The sequence below is a fragment of the Ovis canadensis genome, chromosome 15 (assembly GCF_042477335.2).
Source record: "Ovis canadensis isolate MfBH-ARS-UI-01 breed Bighorn chromosome 15, ARS-UI_OviCan_v2, whole genome shotgun sequence".
Classification (NCBI taxonomy): domain Eukaryota; kingdom Metazoa; phylum Chordata; class Mammalia; order Artiodactyla; family Bovidae; genus Ovis; species Ovis canadensis.
This window is the reverse complement of record NC_091259.1, coordinates 85,699,315-85,723,492: the sequence shown is the minus strand read 5'-3', so window position 1 is coordinate 85,723,492 and position 24,178 is coordinate 85,699,315. Positions and strand designations below refer to the sequence as shown.

The 24,178-nt window shown below is 39.2% G+C and overlaps 2 protein-coding genes across 2 annotated transcripts; both read left to right on the top strand.

Moving 5' to 3' along the window:
* Positions 1-1,065: 1,065 nt before the first annotated feature.
* On the top strand, positions 1,066-4,710 carry LOC138420559 (olfactory receptor 5W2-like). Its single transcript, XM_069553851.1, has 2 exons — positions 1,066-1,078; positions 3,779-4,710. Exons 1-2 carry the CDS (start codon positions 1,066-1,068, stop codon positions 4,708-4,710), a joined length of 945 nt encoding a protein of 314 aa, XP_069409952.1.
* A 16,247-nt stretch (positions 4,711-20,957) lies between these two features.
* On the top strand, positions 20,958-21,890 carry LOC138420572 (olfactory receptor 5W2-like). The gene has a single exon (XM_069553863.1). The coding sequence runs from the start codon at positions 20,958-20,960 to the stop codon at positions 21,888-21,890; it is 933 nt and encodes a 310-aa protein (XP_069409964.1).
* The last annotated feature ends 2,288 nt before the right edge of the window (positions 21,891-24,178 follow it).

Genomic DNA, 24,178 nt, shown 5'->3' with positions numbered 1-24,178 from the left:
GGGATTGAGAACAATTGTACATACACCATATGTGTAACAGAGAAGTAAATAATGATATCAAAATGCTTTTGAAACATAATCAGCTTCGTGATTGTGTGTGTGTGTGTGTGTGTGTGTGTGTGATGTGTACACCTGCGTGCTCAGTCATGTCCAACTCTTTGCAACCCCTGGATTGTAGCCTGCCAGGCTCCTCAGTCCATGGAATTTTCCAGGAAAGAATACTGGAGTGGGGTGCCATTTCCTCCTCTGGGGATCTTCCTGACCCAGGGATTGAACATATGTCTCCTGAGTCTCCTCCATTGGTAGTTTGATTCTTTACCACTGAGCTACCTGGGAGCCCTTCTTAATTTTAGTGGGAAATTATTAGCAATCATATTGTGGCTTGAGATTGGCCTCAATGATATCTCCACAGGTTACAGGTGACATTTCAGTGTTGAGCTCCTCATAGGCAAGAGTGACAATGACATATATGAAGGCATTTTAAAAAATTGAGAATCACTTTTACAAAATTATATGTACTACATTTATGAATTTTAGCATAAATAATTTCTCAGATTTATAAGAAAAAAAGTAGAAAAACAAACAAAAACATTGAAAAGAACTGAGGAAACACCCAAACTGATAAGAAAGCCTGTGTATTTCGCAAATGAGAATTCAGATGAAAGAGAACATTAGTTATGATCAGTATTTAATTTCAGTCCATTAACATTTAAGTCACGTTATCTTACTGTGGCTTTATTGCCACTGCCTTTCCGCTGCTGCTGCTACTAAGTAGCTTTAATCGTGTCCGACTCTGTGCAACCCCATAGATGGCAGCCCACCAGGCTCCCCCATCCTTGGGATTCTCCAGGCAAGAACACAGGAGTGGGTTGCCAGTTCCTTCTCTAATTCATGAAAGTGAAAAGTGAAAGTGAAGTCGCTCAGTCATGTCTGACTCTTCACCACCCCATGGACTGCAGCCCACCAGGCTCCTCCGTCCATGGGATTTTCCAGGCAAGAGTACTGGACTGGGGTGCTATTGCCTTCTCCATGCCACTGCCTTAAAACCTACTGATTCACATAAAAATGAAATTCTTAAGCATTACCATCTTGCTGATTTATCATCTTGTTGAAAGTATTTTTTTTTTTGCTCACTTTTTTTTTTTAACTATTGATGAAAGTTCATATATTTTGGATACAAATTGTTATATATACAAATGCATGGTTTTTTCAACATTTTAAGTATTTTCATCATATATTATGGAGACATTTCTCTCTGTATTCACTCGCACTGCTTCATCCTTGGTGGTGGTTTAGTCACTAAGTTTTGTACAACCCTTGGGACCCCATGGACTTTCCAGGCAAGAGTACTGGGGTGGGTTGCCATTTCCTTCTCCAGGGATCTTCCTGACCCAGGAATCAAACCCGGGTCTCCTGCATTGCAGGCATATCCTTTACCGACGGATCTACGAGGGAAGCCCCCCTTGTGCTAGATAAATTTAGTGACAAGGTCACTAAATAACTGATGTGTACAAGGTCATCCTGTGCTAAAATTGTCCCTGATTCATGAGCCAAAACGCAGAAGCAGAAACATAATTAATGGCATGTTTGTACAACACCAACACCCAAAGGCAGTGGCCCAGGGATTTACATCCCAATGTACCTGGTAAAATAAAATGCTATCTGCTTACTGTTCAGCTACCTAATACCAGCTCATCTCAGGTAGGTTTTGAGGTCCTGATTTAAAGAACATAGGACAAAAACATTCCCATTTGGGGGAAAATCAATTTATAAATACAACATTTTATACCTGTTTACTCAGTTGAATACATTCTGTAGCTTAATGTTCAGGAACAATATTTTCTTCTCAGAATTGGCAGATTCTGTGGTTGTTAATATCTATAATATAACTATTAAATTAATTTATTTTGATTCTGGTTTATAGGAAAGATATTACTCCTTTTATAATCGGAGTACCATATAGGTGAATTTAAAGGGGGCTTGGTAAGTTTGTTCTCTTTTATTTGAAATATAATGTATGAGTGAATGTAAAAATTAAAATATGCATATTCATCTTCATGTGAAGCCCCATAGCTGCTAAGATCAAAAGAAAAAATTCCTTACCCACTCACTGTTCTTATCTACATCAGAGATATGCAATCTGCGTGCAAACATATGACAGACACATAATGCATTCATCCTAGACAGAGAAACCTACATATTGCAGAAGCATTTATCGTCCCTAAACCTATTTCCATTTTTATAATATAAAAGTCCGTTAAAATCCAAAGAGATGCAACAGTAGGTGTTAGATTCTGTGGTCTTCACTTCATTTTAGCATTTTTCTTTGTTCAAGAGCCTCCTCCTTTGGCAGCAGAAACTCTGTAAGTAGGTAATAAGTCATGTGGCAAAGCAGTGATGAATATTTAGAGAAAAATTTCAGTGTTACTTATTTCTTGTCTCACTAAATACTAAAGACTAGGATCAATAACAGTTATTTTCATTGCTATCAGTGCATGCTGTACTAATAGATTGTAAAACTAGCAATAAATATTTTTAATTATGTTTTATGTGCAACATGATAATGAAAATAAAATTTTGTATCCAAGGAATTTTTTCAGCATAGTAAATGGTTATTCATATACTATCAGCCTGCTGTCTCCAGCATCGGTGTTTTTTTCACATTGCTTTGGCGATGTAACGAGATGTCAATTCATCTAAATATCCTTCTCGATACAAAGAATACAGTGCTCAGAGAAATTAAAGAGCTTATGGCGGTAGTTTAGTTAGGAACAACACCTAGAAATAGACAGAAGTTTCAAAACTATCTATCTCGGGTCTTTTTTATTATTATCAAGTAGATGGCAATACCTCTTTAAAGAATGCCCACTGACTTAGTCATTTTCTGAGTGTATGCTCTGTTGCTACGTTCTGTCTCACTCGTTGCGACCTCATGAACTGCAACCCACCAGGCTTCCTTCTCCACGGGATAAGAATCGTGCCTGGAAAATCCCATGGATAGGGAGCCTGGAGGGCTGCAGTCTATGAGAACGCAACGAGTCAAACAGAGCTGAGCGACAGAGCATGCATGGAGGCACACACTCAGAAAATGACTGGATCAGTGGGCACTCTTTAAAGAGGTATTGCTATCAGCCTGATAATAATAAAAGTATCTGAGATGGGCAGTTGAGAAACCTGTGCAAATCTAGATGTAATTGCTGAAGTATGTCACTGCCTACGTTGTTGTCCAGTCACTAAGTCATGTCTGACTCTCTGTGACCCCATGGACTGCAGCACTCTAGGCTTCCTTGTCCCTCACTGTCTCTTGGAGTTTGTTCAAATCTATGTCAATAGAGCTGGTGATGCTATCTAACCATCTCATCTTCTGCTGCCTCTTCTTCTGCCTTCAATCTTTCCCAGCATTAGGATTTTTCTAATGAGTTGGTTCTTTGCAACAGGTGGCCAAAGTATTGGAGCTTCAGCTGCAGCATCAGCGGGTCCTTCCAATTTCCTTTAGGGGTCGACTGGTTGCTGCCATGAACTCTTCAGTTCCTCTGAGCACCACCTTCCTTGTATCAAGAGGGATATTTGGGTGAACTGATATCTCATCACATCTTCAAAATAGTGTGCAGAAAACACTGATCTTAGACACATCAGGCTGAGAATGTTAAAGAAAAAAAAACAAAAAAGACCATTGCAGAAATAAATTGTGTTCTCCCCTGCAGATATTTGTGAACACCCCGAAGTGGTACCCTTACGTGTATCATTTTCTTGATCATTCCTCAAGACTTTAGACCAGAAGACAGAAGAATGCAAAGAGGAAACTGCTCCTCCTTCACTGAGTTCATATTGTGGGGAATCACGGAGAAGCCTGGAGTCAAGATGATCTTATTTACCATGTTTGTTATTGTCTATCTCATTAACCTTCTGGCAAATCTGGGAATGATCACCCTCATTAGGATGGATCCCCAGCTGCACACACCCATGTACTTTTTCCTCAGCCACCTCTCCTTCTGTGACCTCTGCTATTCCACAGCTATTGGCCCCAAGATGCTGGTGGACCTTTTAGCCAAAAAGAGATCAATCTCCTTCTATGGCTGCGCTCTGCAATTTTTGATCTTCTCTAACTTTATAGACTGTGAGTGTCTCTTGCTGGCAGTGATGGCCTATGACCGGTATAAGGCCGTCAGCAGCCCCTTGCTCTATGCGGTCAGCATGTCCAGCAGGGTGTGCTCCCTGCTCATGGCGGGGGTTTACCTGTTGGGAATGACAGATACTTTGATACGCACGACATTAGCATTCCGCTTATGCTTCTGTGGGTCAAATGTGATTAACCACTTTTTTTGTGACTTACCTCCACTTCTCTCCCTTTCATGCTCTGATACACGGGTCAATGAATTGGCATTATTCATTTTTTTTGGCTGTGTTGAACTGACCTCCGTTTCAGGAGCCTTTGTCTCTTATTGTTATATCATCCTAGCAGTCTTGAAGATCCACTCTGCCGAAGGGAGGTTCAAAGCTTTCTCCACCTGCACCTCCCACCTAACTGCCGTGGCAATTTTCCAGGGAACCCTGCTCTTCATGTATTTCAGGCCAAGCTCATCCTACTCTCTAGATGAAGACAAAAGGTCCTCGTTGTTTTACACCCTCGTGATTCCCATGTTAAACCCTCTGATTTACAGCCTAAGGAACAAGGATGTGAAACAGGCCCTGGAAAAACTGAAACTCTAAATGTGACTTTAAAGGTTTTTATTTCACACACTCTCATAGTCACAAGTACACACACATTGTTGTGTTTTTTTAATATAAACTTATACTGAGCAATGCAAGAGAAACAGTTGTCTTAAACAGTTCAAATGAGAATTTGTTGTTATAAAGTCTAAGTTTTAGAAAATATTTTAGTTCTGAAATATTGCTTACTTCGATTCATGTATCAAGAGTTTGCATATGATGCTTTCCCTTTGTTGAAAACTTTCCAGAATTTTCTAATTTTGTCAAGTATTTCTGCTTTATTCTTTCATTTGAATAATATTTTGGCTACCTTAAGAATTATTGTATTTCCTGAGAAATCTTTGAGTCTCTTTATGTTCTATGGTATACACTGTACTTTCTATACAAATGAATATAAGCTAATGCTAATAAGAAGCATTAATTGATTAAATAGTATATAACTTTTAAGAAATCTCAAAATCTATGAAATAAAAAATGAGGATTTAAAATCCAAAATAAAATCTAAAACTAGTGTATCTTTTGATAGATATATTCAGGCTTAGCTCTAATAATTATTCTACTTGGGAGATAAAATGATAGTGGGCAGAGGATCTGACAATTAGATGGGTCTTGAGAGGGACAAGACTGTCTTTTAGAATTCAAGAAGCTTTGTTTACCACATATGGAAGAACCATAAATGCATTATGCTGACTAAAATAGGCAAACAGATAAAGATAAATACTGTATAGCTTCACATATATGTTGAATCTTAAAAGTTCAAACTTATAGAACTAGAGCATAGACTGGTGTTTTTTTCCAGAGTCTCAAAGGTGGGCGAAATGAGTAATAATGGCCAAACTTACTATTATTTAGTGAATAAGTTCTGGGGATCTAATGTATATGATGACTCTAGGTAATCATTCTATGTTATAAACTTGAAATTTCCCAGGAGAGTAGATCTTAATGGTCCTTATCATACACATACTCTAAATGTTAACTCTATGAATTAACAAACTGTTTACTAACCATACGGTGGTGACCATTTCACAACAAATGCATATATCAGATCTTCATTTTGAATACCTTATACGTGCTATTTGTGAATTTTAACTCAATAAAGCTTGGATAAAAGGAAGGAAAGAAGGCTATAAGGACCAATAGACAGAAGAGTAGTATCGTTATAAGGACCAATGGACAGGACAGTAGTATCAAGACCAATGGACAGGACAGTAGTATCAGTATAAAGACAGATGGACAGGACAGTAATATCAAGACCGATGGATAGGACAGTAGTATCAGTATAAAGACAGATGGACAGGACAGTAGTTTCATTATAAGGACTGATGGACAGGACACTAGTATTGATATAAAGACCAATGGACAGGACATTAGTTTCGTGCATCACCATGCTGTCTTTGTTGTTGTCCAGTCGCTCAGTCATGTCCGACTCTTTGCAACCCTGTGGTCTGTAGCACACCGGGCCTCCCTGTCCCTGGCCATCTCCCAGAGTTTGCACGAGTTCACATTCATTGCATCGGTGATGCCATCCAGCCATCTCATCCTCTGATGCCCTCTTTTCCTTCTGCTCGCAATCTTTCCCAGCATCAGGGATTTTTCCAATGAGTGATCTGTTTGCATCAGATGATCAAAATATTGGAGCTTCAGCTTCAGCATCAGTCCTTCTAGTGAATAGTCAGGGTTGATCTCACTTAAGATTGACAGGTTTGGTCTCCTTGCTGTCCAAGGGACCTTCAGGAGTCTTCTCCAGCACCACAGTTCCAGGGCTTAAATTCTTTGTCACTCTGCTTTCTTTATGGTCCAGCTCCCACAACCATATGTGACCACTGGGAAGACCATATCCTTGACCATACGGACCTTTGTCGGCAGAGTAATGTCTCTGCTTTTCAACACACTGTCTGGGCTTGTCAGTGCTTTCCTGCCAAGAAGCAATTGCCTTCTGCTATCACGGCTGCAGCCGCCCTCCACAGTGATTTGCCCAAGAAGAGGAAATCTGTCACCGCGTCCATATTTTCCCCTTCTGTTCGCCAGGCAGTAATGGGGCTGGATGCCATCAACTTAGTGTTTGGTTTTTTGAAAATATTTATCAACTATCAATTTCATCACTTTCTCCATGATAATTTCCTTCCCTTGTTTCCTCTTCTCATGCCTGTTTTAACGTCTCTTTTTGTGATGAACAGTCATCTATTTGTTATTTTATTTCATCCTACGTGTGAGCATTCTTTGTTGAAGGACTGAGCATGCCACACTGTTATCCAAAACACTCCATGTTGTCTGGGTCACAAAAGGGAAATAAACAAACACCTAATAAAAAATGACCAGAGGAATAGTAGAAACATATACATATATTGCAGTATATGCATTGTATACACAACAGATTTAGGGGAAGGTCCGTCACACCATGTGGATACTAAAATAATGGCACGATGAAGACGTGCATATTAATTATACTAGGTGGTACAATGGCCAAGAATCTACCTGCCAATGCAAGAGATGCAAGTTCAATCCCTGGGTCGGGAGATCCCCTGGAGGAGGAAACGGCAACCTACTAAAGTATTCTTACCTGGAAAATTCCGTGGAGAGAGGATTCTGGCAGACTACAGTTCATGGGGTCATAAAGCGTAGGACATGACTGAGCACACACACATACAGGTACAAAGAGCTATAGGCTCTTGATATTTGACTATTTCATCTGTTTTTGTTTTTGTTTCTTGAAGGCTAAAGCTAAATCTATTTGTTGAGAAAGTGTGGATGTGGTCATGTATTTGAAAAACCTTGCAAGACTGAAAGACATTCTTAATTACCTATTAAAATGATAAAGCTAAAAGCCACTGAGGTTTTAGGTGTTCACACTGCCCTATACAATTTCCTGTGTGAAAATATTCTAGATATAAGTAAAGTCTAAGAAATGCCTCTGCTACTCAGGGAGGCCTTTGTTAGAGATTATGGCATTTTAGGCAAAGATCTCATGGTAGATTAAAAACCTCCAGAAAATTATTGTTTTAGGGAAAAGCTTCAAAAGTCTATCTCTAACGTATTTTATCAATTCATGCTAACTCTTTTGGAATTGCTGCTTATGAGCAGAAATATGGCAGAGAAACTTTGAAATATATTAAATTCCAAGCAGAATAGACTGTCAATAGATTGCCATGAATAACGAACTTTCATCAATATAATGGAAATTTATTATAGTATCTAAAGACTAATTTCACCTAAAATTGGCTCATTTTATTAGATCTACTTGTGTGGTATATAAAAAAGAAAAGAAAAAAAAGACAAGCCCATTAAATGGAAGGCCAAAAATGGAACTGCCTGACTGATTCTGCCTCTCCCAGAATTTGCATGGTTGCTGCTGCTGCTGCTGCTGCTAAGTCGCTTCAGTTGTGTCGGACTCTGTGCGACCCCATAGATGGCAGCCCACCAGGCCCCTCCATCCCTGGGATTCTCCAAGCAAGAGTACTGGAGTGGGTTGCCATTGCCTTCTCCTTGCATGGTTGAATAACCAATTATGGGAAAATTATTTTAGGAATCAAAATCTAAAATTAAAAAAAGTATAAGAATGTATAATAACTCTTCTATCTTGAGATTTTACAAAATAAGAAATCTACACTAAAGACACTGATGTTTTCTAGCCCATCTGCTTCAATCTCATCGCTTCACTCCCCTTCTTACATCACTTCCATCTCATATATCCACCAATGACTAATAAAAAGTGTCACCGTACAACTGCAGTGTTATCAATGACAGTGTGTAGTAGGCTAATTTGTGTTTGTGTACTCAGTCCCTCAGTTGTGTCCAACTCTTGTGGCACCATGAACTGTACCCTGCCAGGCCGATCTGTTCACAGAACTTTCCTGCTAAGACTACTGGAGTGGGTTACCATTTCCTCCTCCAGGGGATCTTCCCTGCCTAGGAGTTGAACCTGTGTCTCTTGTGTCTCCTGCCTTGACAGGCATATTCTTTACCTCTGTGCACCTGGGAACCCCATTGGTAGACTAATACTATAGTCAAGTTCCTGTAGTTTGACCCCTTCATCTTTGCAACTGAAATGTGTGTGTGTGCTTAGTTGCTCAGTCATGTCTGACTCTTTGCAGCCCCATGGAACCTGCCAGGCTCCTCTGTCCATGGAATTCTCAGGCAAGAATACTGCAGTGAGTTGCCATTTCCTTCTCCAGGACATCTTCCAGACCCAGGGATCAAACCCACAACTCCTATGTCTCCTGAATCGCAGGTAGATTCTGTAAGTGTTGAGCCATCAAGGAAGCATCTGTCACTGAAACAGTTAAGTACAAATATGATGCAACAATGATAGATTTGAGCATATGTCCAATGCAGAAAATAGAGAGATACATGTGGGTCACTGGCTGTATAACTATATTTGTGAAAATAGAGCAGTATGAGTGTTCAGCAATTTAATAAGCACAAAGTTCTGTGTTAAATACAGAGGCAGCAACATTTAATGTCCCTAGATATCTCTCTCTAGAAATGTGCTATGATTCAGGTAGCAGTGCAACTCTAAAGCAAAACTTCTCTTCAATGCCTCTGAGCCCCCTGTGTAAAACAAGACTTCAACTAGATTACCTGTAATGTTCTCTCCAGCTGATACACTCTTTGTCTATAAATTATGACTCTGCTGGTGTTTCAATCCATGCCTACTATTGAAAAGTACTAGAAATTTGGAAAATGTTTTTAAAAAGTCATTTAATTTCAAGGGAAAAAATTATACTATTAATCTAGGCTGTATTAACCTGCAATAATGATGACATGAAGCTTTGGGGATAGAATGAGTTTCAGGAAGCCATAAGCTTTTAATCATGGCTCCTTGGTGTGGCTTGTTATTCAAATTCAGAATCATATAGACTCCTCACAGAAGTGGATATCCAAATTTAGTAGCCCTCCAGTGCCGGAAGCCAGTGTGAGGAATCCCACCCGTGACAAGGTCATGAGGGAGGAAGCTGACATACGCAAGGTCGTGATCAGACTTCAGGAGTTCCCCCTGGCATTTCCTGAGCATGTACCCCCAAAACCAAAAATCTGCCGGCCTTTGTACTCTGCTTTTCCACTCTTCTGATATTCTCTGGACAAAAGTCAATTCAGGGCTTTAGTCTTCTGCATTTGAAAGGGATGTTTCAGTTAAACCTCCTCTGATTGCTCTCTAGCTTGCCTAATAGTGTCCCTGACCTCTTACAGCTTGTGAATTGCTTGCAGCCCCCAACCGCCAGAGGCACAAAGCTTAAAAGCATTTTAAAGATACAGAGCCTTTTCTAAAGAGTTAAAAATCATATTGGTGACAGGTCTTCACTGTTGACTCAATGATTGCCGCCAGGCCTCCATATTCTTTATCTTTTAGGCACCTGGGAGGATGTTAATCAATGTAAACGGGATATGGAAAAAGATATATAGTAGTTTTGATGTTAGCAACACTAGACTTTTGAATTAATTACTTTTCTCTTTGTTATATATCACTGCACTCCTCTTGTGTCCTTGCTATGTAAGAATGTAACTTTATTTAGTGCTTTCTGAGAATGGCACCAGACTTTGGGAAGATCAACACAAATAAGTCTTCTGGTTGACAAACCCTTATCAGAAAAAAGGCTGTAAAAAGTTAATTGGCCCTTTTGGCTGGAAGATGATGTAAATTACCTTAGACTTGTATATACAACTAGGTATGCAGAGAGAAAAGCCTGGTTTTGATAAGAGTCTGGACTGCTAACGCTGCATAACTTTCTGTTACCCATTGATCTCCATGTTTTATCAAAAGTATAAAAGGCCTTCTGAATGATAGAGGACGAAGCCAGTCGCTGGACTGGTTTCCCCCGTGTCTCTCTCTCTCTCCTTTTCTCCCTTTCCCTCCCTCTCCTCTTTACTTCAATTTCAGGCTGAATTCCTATCTGGGGCGCAGAGGCTCACCAAGTCTACTTACTTGCCCTGGCTGTTAAGACCCGCGCGAAAGGGAGCCTAAGGTGAGGCACCCTTAGATATTCAAGCGAGCGCCAGTGGCACAACGTAGATGGTGCAAATTCCTTGTCTGGAATTTTATTGGTCTTCCACGTAATCCAAGTTATTCAGCCCTCTTTCTCCACTTAATTTTGCTACTGCACTATTGTTTCTTAATCTAATCTTATATCAATAAACAAATAAGTCTTTCCACGCCAACGCCGTCCCCGCTTCGAATTCCCTGGATCTACCTGGGCTGGACCCCGGCACTCCAGTAAGTAAAACAAATTAAAACAGTAAATAAACACAGTATTATGATCCATCTAAAGATTTTCTTCATTGTTTAGTCACTAAATCGTCCAATTATCTGTGACCCCATGAACTGTAGCACCAGGTTTCCCTGTCTTTCATGATCTCCCAGAGTTTGCTCAAGCTCATGTCCACTGAGACAGTGATGCCATCCAACCATCTCATTCTCTGTCACCCTCTTCTCCTCCTGCCCTCAACCTTTCCCACCATCAGGGTCTTTTCCAATGAGTCAGCCCTTCACATCAGGTGGTCAAAGTATTGGAGCTCTGTTTTCAGCACCAGTCCTTCCAATAAATATCCAGGGTTGATTTCCTTAGGATTGACTGGTTTGATCAAATTGATCAAATTAATCAACCTAAAAGATTGCAAGATGCAAATATTTGAATTAGAAACTCTTGGTGAGGATGTGGAACAACCATGACTTTGACACATTAACAGTAGAATAAAAATTGTTGCTACACTTTGTAAAATTGAAGTCGCTCAGTCATGCCCAACTCTTTGCGACCCCATGGGTAGTAGCCTGCAATGCACCAAGCTCCTCCATCCATGGGATTTTCAAGACAAGAGTACTGCAGTGGGTTGCCATTTCCTTCTCCAGGGAATCTTCCCAACCCAGGGATCAAACCCAGGTCTCTCACATTGTAGACAGACGCTTTACCATCTGAGCCACCAGGGAAGTCTTGTAAAACTCTAAGGGGGGGTTAATACAGCTGGACATGTACATGTCATACAACTCAAAAAATGCAATTCTTTGAATGTTACCCAAAATAAATGAGTGACTATGTCAACCAAAAGATGTACACAAATTATTCTTCACTGCTTTATGTATAATAATATAGAACTAAAATTTTCTTCAGCTTTTCTTCTTAAACTCAATTTTCTTCAACACATTAAAGATCTAACAAACTTTTCAGTAGTGTTCATAATGTACATTTTAGAGGTCACAGTTCATAAACTTCGTCACAACCCTCAGGTTTTCTCTGAATCATGAAAGCAACCATGAATAGCATATAAACAAATGGTATGTTCAGTTCCAATGAAAACTTATAGGTCAAGTATACTGACACCTACCTGCTCTTGATTAAAGAAATTGCTATATGGTAAGTTTATACCTTGGAAGACTACACAACAATGAGGATGAATGAACTGCCTTGAGACACAAAAGTGTAGAGAAATTTCATAAAAAAATATTGAGTGGAAGAAGTCAGAAATGAAAATATAAAAACTATGATTATACTGATATATAACTCAAAATATTAAAACTAAATTATTGTGGTGGTGGTGGTGGTAGTTTAGTTGCTAAGTCTTGTCTGACTCTTTTGCAACCCCATAGATCCACAAGGCTCCTCTATTCATGGGATTTCTTAGACAAGAATACTGGAGTTTGTTGCCATTTCCTCTTCTCAGGTGATCTTCCTGACCCAGGGATAGAACCCGTGTCTCCTCATTGCAGGCAGATTCTTTACCACTGAGCCATCAGGGAAACACAAAGCACTGTATTGGACATCAATTTGTGACAGATGTGGGATGACAGTTTCTGAGACACTAGGCACGTTTTATCTTTGGTGTTCTGGGATTAGCATCTTTTCATTATTGAAAATTTTCTTGTAGTATACTTTTATAGAAGAATGTTTTCTTTATGTGTATCATACTCTAAAAAGAAATTTCCATAAACAAAGTATGCTCACTGCAGGTTGTTAACTTTTTATCTAACAATTTCCTGTGCAAATAAGTGTTGATATATTTGTGAAAATGATGCGGTGCATTGTTTTGTAGATTATCTCAGAGCATAATTAATCTTTATGCTACTAGAGCATTGCTCTGTTTGGGGAACAGCACAGTCTGCATCCATTCACAGGTTCTCCTAGTCTTACTCCCACCAGCAGTGGGACATAATGAACTTTGGTGCCCGATCATGCAGTGAACTCTGCATCTCAATACTCCAAGTGTGAGGAACATACAACTGTGTCCTGAAAAAGTGACCTTCTGGGTAGACATCTACCTACACACAATTGCACTGTCACCAGGGGCACTAGAGAAACCCTAAGTATAGATTGCTTTTCTCTCACTCGTTTGTACCAGAGGAATATATTTTCTCCTTAAGACATGTTTTCTAATTATTTCAGGTCTCCATTTGTAATGAGACATAGATCCCTTTGGGAAATACTTTAGTTTATCCAACTTACAATTGTAATGTAGCTATCCAAACTCAGTTTTAAGTGGCTAGGTGGGACCAGATTAGCCACAATAGTCTACATGGTTTTGGGTGGCTGTTACAAAGCTAAAGTCAGGTTCTGGGGGAATAAAATGCAACTCAAGGGATTTTTGAATCCCAGAAGATCAGGAAGTACCTGAGGGAAAATTAATTTGGATAGAAATAGAATTAGGTAATCAAGGACAATTCTACATACAGCAAATATGTGCCAGAGAGGTTAATAATGACACTAAAATTCTTTTGTGACATAAATGCATCAATTTCTTGATTTTAACCAGTGGAAAATTATTGGCAATTAGCCATGTGGTTTGAGCATTGTCTCAACAATATCTCCACAGTAATACATTAGATATTTGATTTTTTTCATAAGTCATAGTTCTTTTATTTTTTAATCTTTTTGTTTTGTATTGGGGTACAGCCATTTAACAATGTTGTGGTAGTTTCAGGTGAACAGTGAAGGGACTCAGCTATATCTGAGTATTGGGTTGATCACACCAAGAATGGCAACACATTAAAAATGAATCAACAATTGTCCCTATAAACCTTTCATCCCAAATTAAAAATGTACTAATGATACAAAATTTAGCTTGATGAGTTTCTTAGGTTTACACACACACACACAAAGCAAGAAACAAACAATAGAAATGTAACCCAAACAAATAAAAATATAATCTTTGTTCCTGTTAAATACCAAATGAAAGTTCAGATAAAACAGAAAATTAGGCATGATCATAATTTACGTTATTGTCATGTCCCTAACAAGTAAAGATGCTGAGCAAACTGTTATACATGACCTTGCTATTTATGCATCTCCTTGGTGAGATTATCTAGCCAATCCTTTGTATAAATTGTACTAATTTGATTTGTATTATTTATGAGAGATTTTCATAAAGTTTGGAATCAAGTCCTTTGTCGGATATATACATACATGATTTTCAAACATTTTCCTCACTTTCCAATATTGTTATTATTGTTCAGTTGCCAAGTCATGTTGGACTCTTTGTGACCCCATGAGCTGTAGCATGCCAGGCTCTCTTATCCTCCAGTATCTCTCGGAGTTTGCTTAAACTCATGTCCAATGAGTCATTGATGCCATTCAACAATCTCATACACTGTAACCCCCTTCTCCTCCTGCCCTCAATCTTTCCCAGCATCAAGGTCTTTTCCAGTGAGTTGGCTCTTCATAGCAGATGGCCAAAATATTGGAGCTTCAGCATCAGCATCAGTCTTTGCAATGAATATTCAGAGTTGATATGTTTCAGGATTGACTCCTTTGCTCCTAAAGGACTCTCAAGAGTCTTCTCCAGCACCACAATTTGAAAGCATCCATTCTTCAGCCCTCAGCATTCTTTATGGTCCTACTCTCGCAACCTTACATGACTACTGGGAAAACCATAGCTTTAGCTGTTTGGGTCTTTGTCAGCAAAGTGGTATCTCTGCTTTTTAATACACTCTCTAGGTTTGTCATACCTTTCCTTCCAAGGAGCAAGCATCTTTTAATTTCAATGTCCATAGGGATTTTGGAACCCAAGAAAATAAAATCTATCATTGCTTCCACTTTTTCCCCATCTCTTTGCCATGAAGTGATGGGACCAGATGCTGTAATCTTTGTTTTTTGAATGTTGAGTTTTAAGACATCATTTTCACTCTCTTCTTTCATCTTCATCAAGAGACTCTTTAGTTCTTCTTCATTTCTCCCATTAGAGTAGTATCATCTGCATATCTGAGGTTGTTGATATTTCTTAAGGCAATCTTGATTCCAGACTGGGCTTCATCCTATCTGGAATTTTGCATGATGTACTCTGCATATACAAGCTAAATAAACATGGTGACAATATACAACATTGATGTAAGTCCAGTTCTGACTGTTGTTTCTTGACTGCATACAGGTTTATCCGGAGGCAGGTAATGTGGTCTGGTATTTGCATCTCTTTAAGAATTTTCCACAGTTCTTTGTGATCCACACAGTCAAAGGCTTTTGCACAGTCAATGAAGCAGAAGTAATTTTTTTTTTTTTTTCTGGAATAACTGATGTTGGCAATTTGATCTCTGGTTCCTCTGCCCTTTCTAAAGCCAGCTTGTACATCTGGAAGCTCTTAGCTCATGTCTGTTCAAGCCTAGCTTGAAGGATTTTGAGCATTTCCTTGCAAGCATGTGTAATGAGCACAATTGCATGGTAGTCTGAGCATTCTTTGCCATTGCTCTTCTTTCACATTGGAATGAAATCTGACCTTTTCCAGTCTTGTGAGTTTTCCAAGTTTGCTGGCATATTGAAAGCAGCACTTTAACAGCATCTTTTTAAGATGTGAAATAGCTCAGCTATAATTCCATCACCTCCACTAGCTTTGTTCATAGTACTGCTTTCCAAGGCCCACTTGGCTTCACACTCTATGATGTCTGGCTTTAAGTTTGTGTCCACACCATCGTGGTTATCCAGGTCACTAAGACCTTGCTTTGTACAATTGAGCTATATCTGTAGAAAAATTTTCAAAGCAGGTATACTAGTATTTTTTTACATTGTTTTCGCAGGTGGCTCAGTGATAAAGAATCTGCCAGCCAGTGCTGGAGATGCAGGAGACACAGGTTCCATCCTTGGGTTGGGAAGATAGACTGGAGGAGTATCAGTATTCTTGCTGGGAAAATTCCATGGACAGAGGATCCTGGCTGATTATGGTCCAGGGGGTTGCAATGAGATGCACATGGTCAAGCAACTGAGCACAGCACATTGTTTTCTACCCTTATAGTCATAAATACTTAATGGCAAATCTTTAGAAAGTACTACCTTTTCAAATCCTTGTGCCATTCAGCTTAGAAAATACAAAATAATCAGTGCTCTAATTTACGAGGTCTTAAATTTAGCAGAGATTCTTACAAGAACAAATTAACATAACTCAGAAAAACAGTGCATAGTTTAGAGAATGTGAGGGAGACATAAAATCTATGCAATATCCTTTGGTATGTGGTTGAAAGATAGGAGTAAGATAATGTTTGGTGATGATGGCTGCCTTGAAAGGTAGCATTGACAAGAATAACATAGCATCATTATCCATGACAGAGAGTAGAAACAACCCAACATTTATCCAACTGAACAATCGGTCAATAAGTGTGCAATATCCATAAAAGGAAATATTATTGTGTGCCGGGAGCCAGTGTGAGGAATCCATCCCGTAACAAGGTCATGAGGAAGGAAGCTGACATACGCAAGGCGTGCTCAGACTTCAGGGACCCCTCTGGAAATTCCTAAGCATGTACCCCAACAAAAATCTGCCGGCTTTTGTGCTCTGCTTTTCCACTCTTCTGACATTTTCTGGAAAAAGTCAATTCAGGGCTTTAGTCTTCTGCATTTGAAAGAGTGTTTCAATCCAAATACTCCTCTGATGGCTTTCTAGCCTGCCTGCAGGACTCCTACAGCTGTGCATGTGATTCTTTGAGGCCTCCTGACCGCAGGAGGCACAGGAAGCTTAAAACATCCTAGGAATGTAGGAGCTTCGGAGGAGTCAAACTCTTTAGAATAGGACTGATTAAAGGTTTCATTTGTTGAGTCAATATTTGCTGCCAAATTTTCACACCCTTTAGTTGTAGATATAGTTAGAAAAACAAGTAGTAGACCTTGTGTTAGCAACATTAGATCTTTGAGTTAAGTACCTTCTTTGTTATATCCCACTGCACCTTTGTTCTATAGAGATGTAACTTTAATGTTAATGCTTTAAGGAGATGTAGATTACAGAAAAACACTTCAGGGGAAACAAGATTAACATTCATTAAGGAAGAGAGCCAAAAAGTGTTAACAAGCCTCTTGGCCAGAAGATAATGTAAATCACCTGAGACCTTTTGTATACAAAATGATGTATAGAAAGAGCCTGAGCTGTGAACCCTACATGGTCTTGTGTTACCCATTGATCTCTGTGTTTTATCAAAAGTATAAAAGGCCTTCTGAACAATAAAGGATGGGGCCAGCTTCTGGGGCCGGGGGCCAGCTTCTGGGGCCGGGGGCCAGCTTCTTGGACCAGCTTCTCTAACTAGTCTCCCGGCCTGGTTTCTTGGGGCTCTGGCTCCCCCCGTGTCTCTCTCTCTCTCTCTTTCTTTCTCTCTCTCTTTCCCTCTCTCTGTTCTTTACTTTAACTTCAGGCTGAATCTCCACCTGGAGCGCGGAGGCTCGCCAGGTCTACTTACTTGCCCCGGCTGTTAAGACCCGAGAGAAAGGGAGCTTAAGGCGAGGCACCCTTAGATATTCAAGTGGGCGCCGGTGGCCCAACGTAGATGGTGCAAATTCCTTGTCTGGAATTTTATTGGCCTTCCGCGTAAACCAAGCTATTCAGCCCTCTTCCTCCACTTAATCTTCTTACTACACTATAGTTTCTTAATCTAATCTTTCATTAATAAATAAACAAGTCTTTCCACGCCGACGCAGTCCACCCTTCGAATTCCCTGGATCCACCGGGGCTGGACCCCGGCAATTGTGCCCTACAATGAAACAGAATTCTGATTCTGACACATGAACAACATGGATGAGCCTTGATAATATTTCACTGAAGAAAAGAAGCTTGAGAGAAGAAAAAATACAACACATATTGCATAATTCTGTTTATATGCAAGACTAAGAAACTGCTCAGAGTCAGAATATAGATTAGTGGTTGCCAGGGCTGGGGTCAGCAGGCATAGGGAATGAGAGCTAATCGGTGTGGGCTTTTTACTGAACTGATGAAAGTGTCCTGGAGGTAGATAGTAGTGATGACTGAAAAGCCTTGAAAACACAATAAAACTTACAAAAAACCTATCTACTTTAAAAGGGTGAATTTTATGGTGTATGTGATATGAGTATTATATTTCAATATAAAAGAAAATACAGTAGGAATGTAGTAATACTCCTAAATGAGGTATGAAAGAGAATGTTTCAAAAACAATGAAAAATGCAAAGAAGTTAGAAGTGATGGAGGGAGGGACCTTTTTTGAGTTTCCTTAGGTTTCCTGTTTTATGAGAGAAGGAGGAGATGGTTTCAGGGTAACTGTTAGGCAGTCCTAAAATTTGCAGTTTTCTTCCTAACACAGAGCGATTTGGTAACAACAGTGAAACACAAAGGCTCAGCTGGTGCTAAGCTGTTTTGAATCCTCAAGGGAATATAGAGAAACAGAAATATAATTAATGGAGTGTTTATATAACGTCAAAGCCTAAGGGCAGTAGCGCTGGGATTTAAGACCTAATGTACCTGGTAAAATAAAAGGCCACCTGCCTGTGGGTCTTCCCTGGTGGCTCAGGTGGCAAAGCACCCGCTTGCAGTACAAGAGACCGAGGTGTGATCCCTGGATGGGGAAGATCCCTGGGAGAAGGGAAGAGCAACCCACTCCAGTATTCTTGCTTGGAGAAGTCCATGGACAGAGGAGCCAGAGAGGGTCACATGGGGTCACAAAGAGCTGGACACGACTGAGTGACTAACACACCCTGGTTGTTGTTCAGCTATTCAAGCCCTGCTCATCTCAGGTAGGTTTCTAGATCCTAACTTAAGGAATATAGGAGAAAACACAACTTTTTTAGAAAAAGTTTTGTAAATGGAATATTTTATGCCTCCTATTCTCTAAAATCTTCATTTAATGGCTAGTAATAATATTTTCTTCTCAGAAGTGAATGAGTCTGAACTTGTTAATATCCACACATAATTACTTTTAATTTATTTCATTTTCTTCTTGGTTCATGGGAACACCTTCACTCTTTTTATCATTTCTTAAGTACTAAAAAACAATTTAAGGTATATATTGTTTTATTGAAAAAATAGTGTTGGTACCACAGTAAAAATAAAAACATGTACAAATTCATCTCCACATGAACTATATGCCCTGGGGGTCGCAAAGAGTCAGATATGACTGAGTGACTGAACTGAACTAAGGGAAAAAGTCTATTACTTATATTCTGTTCTCAGATACATTAAATATATATATACACATTCACACACATAAATACATACATATAAGATAGGGAGAATTCTATGTATTTTAGAAGTATTTATTGCCACTCTTTTCATTTATATTTTATTAAATTAAAGGAGATTTTTTTTTATTTAAAATCACTTTATTGCTAAAAAAAATACCAGAACAATCACAACAGTAACATCAAAGATCACTGATCACCATAACAAACATAGTAATAATGAAAAAGGTTGAAATATTGTGAGCATTACCAACATGTGACCCAAAGACACAAAGCGAGCAAATGCTGTTGGAAAAATGGCGCCAGTGGACTTGCTCAATGAAGGAGTGCCACAGTCCTTCAATCTGTGAAACATACCACATGCAAGAAGCACAATGAAGTGAAGCCCAACAAAACAAGCTATGCCTGCACTTGGGGGAGTTGCATAACATTTGCTGATATACTTACGAAAGCTCATAACAGGATCTGAGATTTCAGGGGAAAGAACATGAGGTACCTGGCAATGAATAGACATATGGTTGCTAATGCCTTGCTGGTCCAGGCTCAGTGACAGCTCTGCACTCAGGAAACCTTAATCCCAGACACACTGGGATGGCTGGTCACCCACATCACCCTCTGTTCTTACAAAACCATCCCGGTGCTAAACCTTTCCCCTCTTTCCTTCAGCACTGCCTTCACTTGGGCAGGCCTGCAGGCCGGGCCTTCTCCTAACCACAGGAATGATGCTGTTTTACAGGGGAAAGGCAACTTGGCGACTTAGCCTCAAGGTCAGGCCTAATTAATTCTCTCCCAGGCCTCTCACAGCCCCAGGAAGTGCACCTTCCTCTGGGAAGTCCCTACAAATCCTTGTTGATGAGCCAGAAAGAGCATGTGGCTTTTTCTTCAGATTTCTTTTTTATGGCATGCTGTTGTTCCTACACTTCTTTATTGTTTTCTCACTTGTGGACTCCATTTACCTCCAAATTACTTTCGCCAACTGCTATACTGAATTTTTTTTTTAAACTACTGATCTGATACTTTGGTGCTGAAATAACTAAGCCATCTCTGAATGGTCCAGTGTTTACAAATTGAGATAGAAATATGTTCCTATCATAAATTGAATCCAGAAAGATTTAAAATCTAAAGTGATGCTAATGTATGTGGTACATTCTGTTGCTTTTGTTTCTTTTTAACTTTTTTCTTCCACTGGTCAATAGATTCATCCCTTGACTACAACTATTACAAAAGAGATAATGAGCATTGTGGGAAAGCAATTATAAATTTCTAGCAAAAAGGTAAATAATACTTACTTCATGTATCTCCAAATACTAAACACAACATAAACTAAAATCTGTACCATAATAATTTTTTTATTACTGCTAGACAGTGTTATACTCATGGTTTCTGGAACTAAGTTAAAGACTCAAATTTATCATGTGTTTTTGAGAAACATAAATTTTGTAATTATCTTTTCTAATCATTGTTTGTATTCAAGTGAATATTTTCAAGCATAGAAAATGCTTAGTCTCATATCTTAAACCTGGCTTTGCTATCACTGGTGTCTCTTATTGAAGAGATAAGGAGAGTGGAATTTGTTGATATCTACCCACTGAGATAAGGAAAGTAATAAGGAGCATACCTCATGAATGATATCTAAATTTACATCACTATTTCTCAAAGCTCAATTCCAGATAATTTTTATTACTGCTTAATATATAGATATCCCTCTTCAAGTATACATACACCTGACATGAATTATTTTCTAAATATAAAGATATAGAAAAAAATCATGCTCTATCTTATATTTTGCAGATGTGCAGAAGTGTTACACATCCAGGTGTCATTTTCTTGATCACTTGCTAAAACTTTAGACAAGAACAAAGAAGAATGAGTAGAGAGAATTGCTCCTCCTTGACTGAGTTCATTTTCTTAGGAATTACTGAGAACACTGAGAACAAAGTGATCCTATTTACAATGTTTCTCCTTGTTTATCTCATCAATCTTCTGGCAAATCTGGGAATGATCACCCTCATTAGGATGGATCCCCAGCTGCACACACCCATGTACTTTTTCCTCAGCCACCTCTCCTCCTGTGACCTCTGCTATTCTACAGCCATCGGCCCTAAGATGCTGGTGGACCTATTTGCCAAGAACAAGTCAATCTCTTTCTGTGGCTGCGCTCTGCAATTCTTGGTCTTCTGTATCTTTGCCGATTCGGAGTGTCTCCTGCTGGCAGTGATGGCCTATGACCGGTACAAGGCCATCAGCAGCCCCTTGCTCTATGCAGTCAGCATGTCCAGCAGGGTGCGCTCCCTGCTGGTGGCTGGGGTTTACCTGGTGGCAATGGCAGATGCTCTGATACACACGACATTAGCATTCCGCTTATGTTTCTGTGGGTCAAATGTGATTAACCATTTCTTCTGTGATTTACCTCCACTTTTCCTCCTTTCCTGCTCTGATATACAGGTCAATGAGCTGGTGTTGTTTATTGTTTTCGGTTTCATTGAGCTGAGTACAATTTCAGGAGTCCTTGTCTCTTATTGTTATATCATCCGTTCAGTCTTGAAAATCCACTCTGCTGAGGGGAGGTTCAAAGCTTTCTCCACCTGCACGTTCCACCTAACTGCGGTGGCCATTTTCCAGGGAACCCTGCTCTTCATGAATTTCCGACCAAGCTCTTCCTACTCTCTCGATGAAGACAAAATGGCCTCATTGTTTTACAGCCTCGTGATTCCCACGTTAAACCCTCTGATTTATAGTTTGCGGAACAATGATGTAAAAGAGGCCCTAGAGAAATTGAAAAATAAACTATATTTTTAAATATTTTATTATATATCTCTACATATGGCTATACACATATAGTAATTGCTTAATCAAAATTATATGGCATGATACACGAGAAACATAATTTTTCCAGATTCCTAAATGAACAATTATTTGTATTAAACCCCGCTCTTAAGAGATATTGCAGTTCCCCTCAAATGTTATGCTTAATATGTGGCCAGAGTTTCTATAAGGTACTTGCTATTTTTGAAAAACCTTTTGACATTTCTAGCTGTGCTAATTCTGGACTAATTTCCCATTCAAACATTATTTCAATTTCACTAAGACATTATGCATGTATTGAGCAATCTTCCACCACTTAGGTTCTTTATATTTTATACAGTACATTTTTTTTTTAGATTTTAATGAACTTAAGTTGGTGCTAATATTAGCCAATAATGAACTAAACAGTCAAGTAAGTCATAATTAGACTTAAAATCATCATGGAATAAAAAATTGAGTGCTGTAAATCCAAAAGCAAACTCTATAAAACTAGTATAAAGTAAAAGCATCTTTGGATAAAGATATTCCGTCTCATATCTAAGAAAGATCCATTTTGGGTGAGGAACAGATAGCAGTCGGAGGATGTGACCATGGGACAAGTCTTGAAGTAGAGAATCCCCTGTCTTTAGCGGTAAAGAAGTCATGTTTTCTGCAACATGGGGTATTCCAAGGATGTTAATCTAAGTAAACTATGTCAGTCGGGGAAAAACTAGTACCGTATGATCTCATGTATATGTGGGATCTAAAAAGGTAGAATAAACTCATAGAAACAGAAAGAAGATTATTGGTTGCTAGGAGTTGGAAGGTGGGAGAAATGGGGGATGCTGTTCAAAGTGTGCAAAGCTTTTGTTATTACATTTGACGAATAAGCTCTGGGGATCTGATATCCATGGTGACTCTGGTTAACCATGCATTATTATAAGCTTGAAATTAGCTACAAAAGTGGATCTTAAATGGTCTCACTATACACACACTACAATGGTAACTATGTGAGGTGTGAATGTGTTAACCAATTTTAGTGTTGTAATCATTTCACAATGTATACATATATCAAATCATCACTTTATCTATTGAATGCAAATGCTATTTGGCAGTTATATCTGAATAAATCAGGGGAAAAAAGAAGAAAGGAAGTTGGAAATTAAGTTACAAAGAGCAATGGGGAAAGCCTTGGTAAACTGTATTACTGCGCTGCCATTATCAGCTATCAACAGTGTGTCATATCGCCTAAGATGATTGCCTTTCCTTTTCCCTCATTTTCCGCCATTGTTAAACATCTTTCTTTGTCTCTTTGAATTCCACAAACAACCATCTACTTAAGGCATTATTTTACTTTCTGTGACCTTAGGAAGCAGCCCAGTCACACCAGATACCAAGATGGAAGACCATGTTTGAGGAGTATGGAGAATTCAATTGCTATCTGTTTGGGAGGGCTTAAGGAGGACATAAAAGTGTAATGTCCAAGATGTTTTTTTCCAATTTTATATATAACTAATATAAATAATAGAAAACAAATTATTTTAAGAAAAATATTACAACTGGACATGGAGCAACAGACTGGCTCCAAATAGGAAAAGGAGTACGTCAAGGCTGTATATTGTCACCCTGCTTATTGAACTTATATGCAGAGTACATCATGAGAAACGCTGGGCTGGAAGAAGCACAAGGTGGAATCAAGATTGCCAGGATAAATATCAGTAATCTCAGATATGCAGATGAAACCACCCTTATGGCAGAAAGTGAAGAGGAACTAAAAAGCCTCTTGAGGAAAGTGAGAAAGGAGAGTGAAAAAGCTGGCTTAAAGCTCAACATTCAGAAAACTAGGATTATGGCATCTGGTCCCATCACTTCATGGGAAATAGACGGGGAAACAGTGGAAACAGGGTCAGACTTTATTCTGGGGGGCTCCAAAATCACTGCAGATGGTGACTGCAGCCATGAAATTAAAAGACACTTACTCCATGGAAGAAAAGTTATGACCAACCTAGATAGCATATTCAAAAGCAGAGACATTAGTCAAGGCTATGGTTTCTCCAGTAGTCATGTATGGATATGAGAGTTGGACTGTGAAGAAAGCTGAGAACCAAAGAATTGATGCTTTTGAACTGTGGTGTTGGAGAAGACTCTTGAGGGTCCCTTGGACTGCAAGGAGATGCAACCAGTCCATTCTAAAGGAGATCAGTCCTGGGTGTTCTTTGGAAGGAATGATGCTGAAGTTGAAACTCCAGTACTTTGGCCACCTCATGCGAAGAGTGGACTCATTGGAAAAGACTGACGCTGGG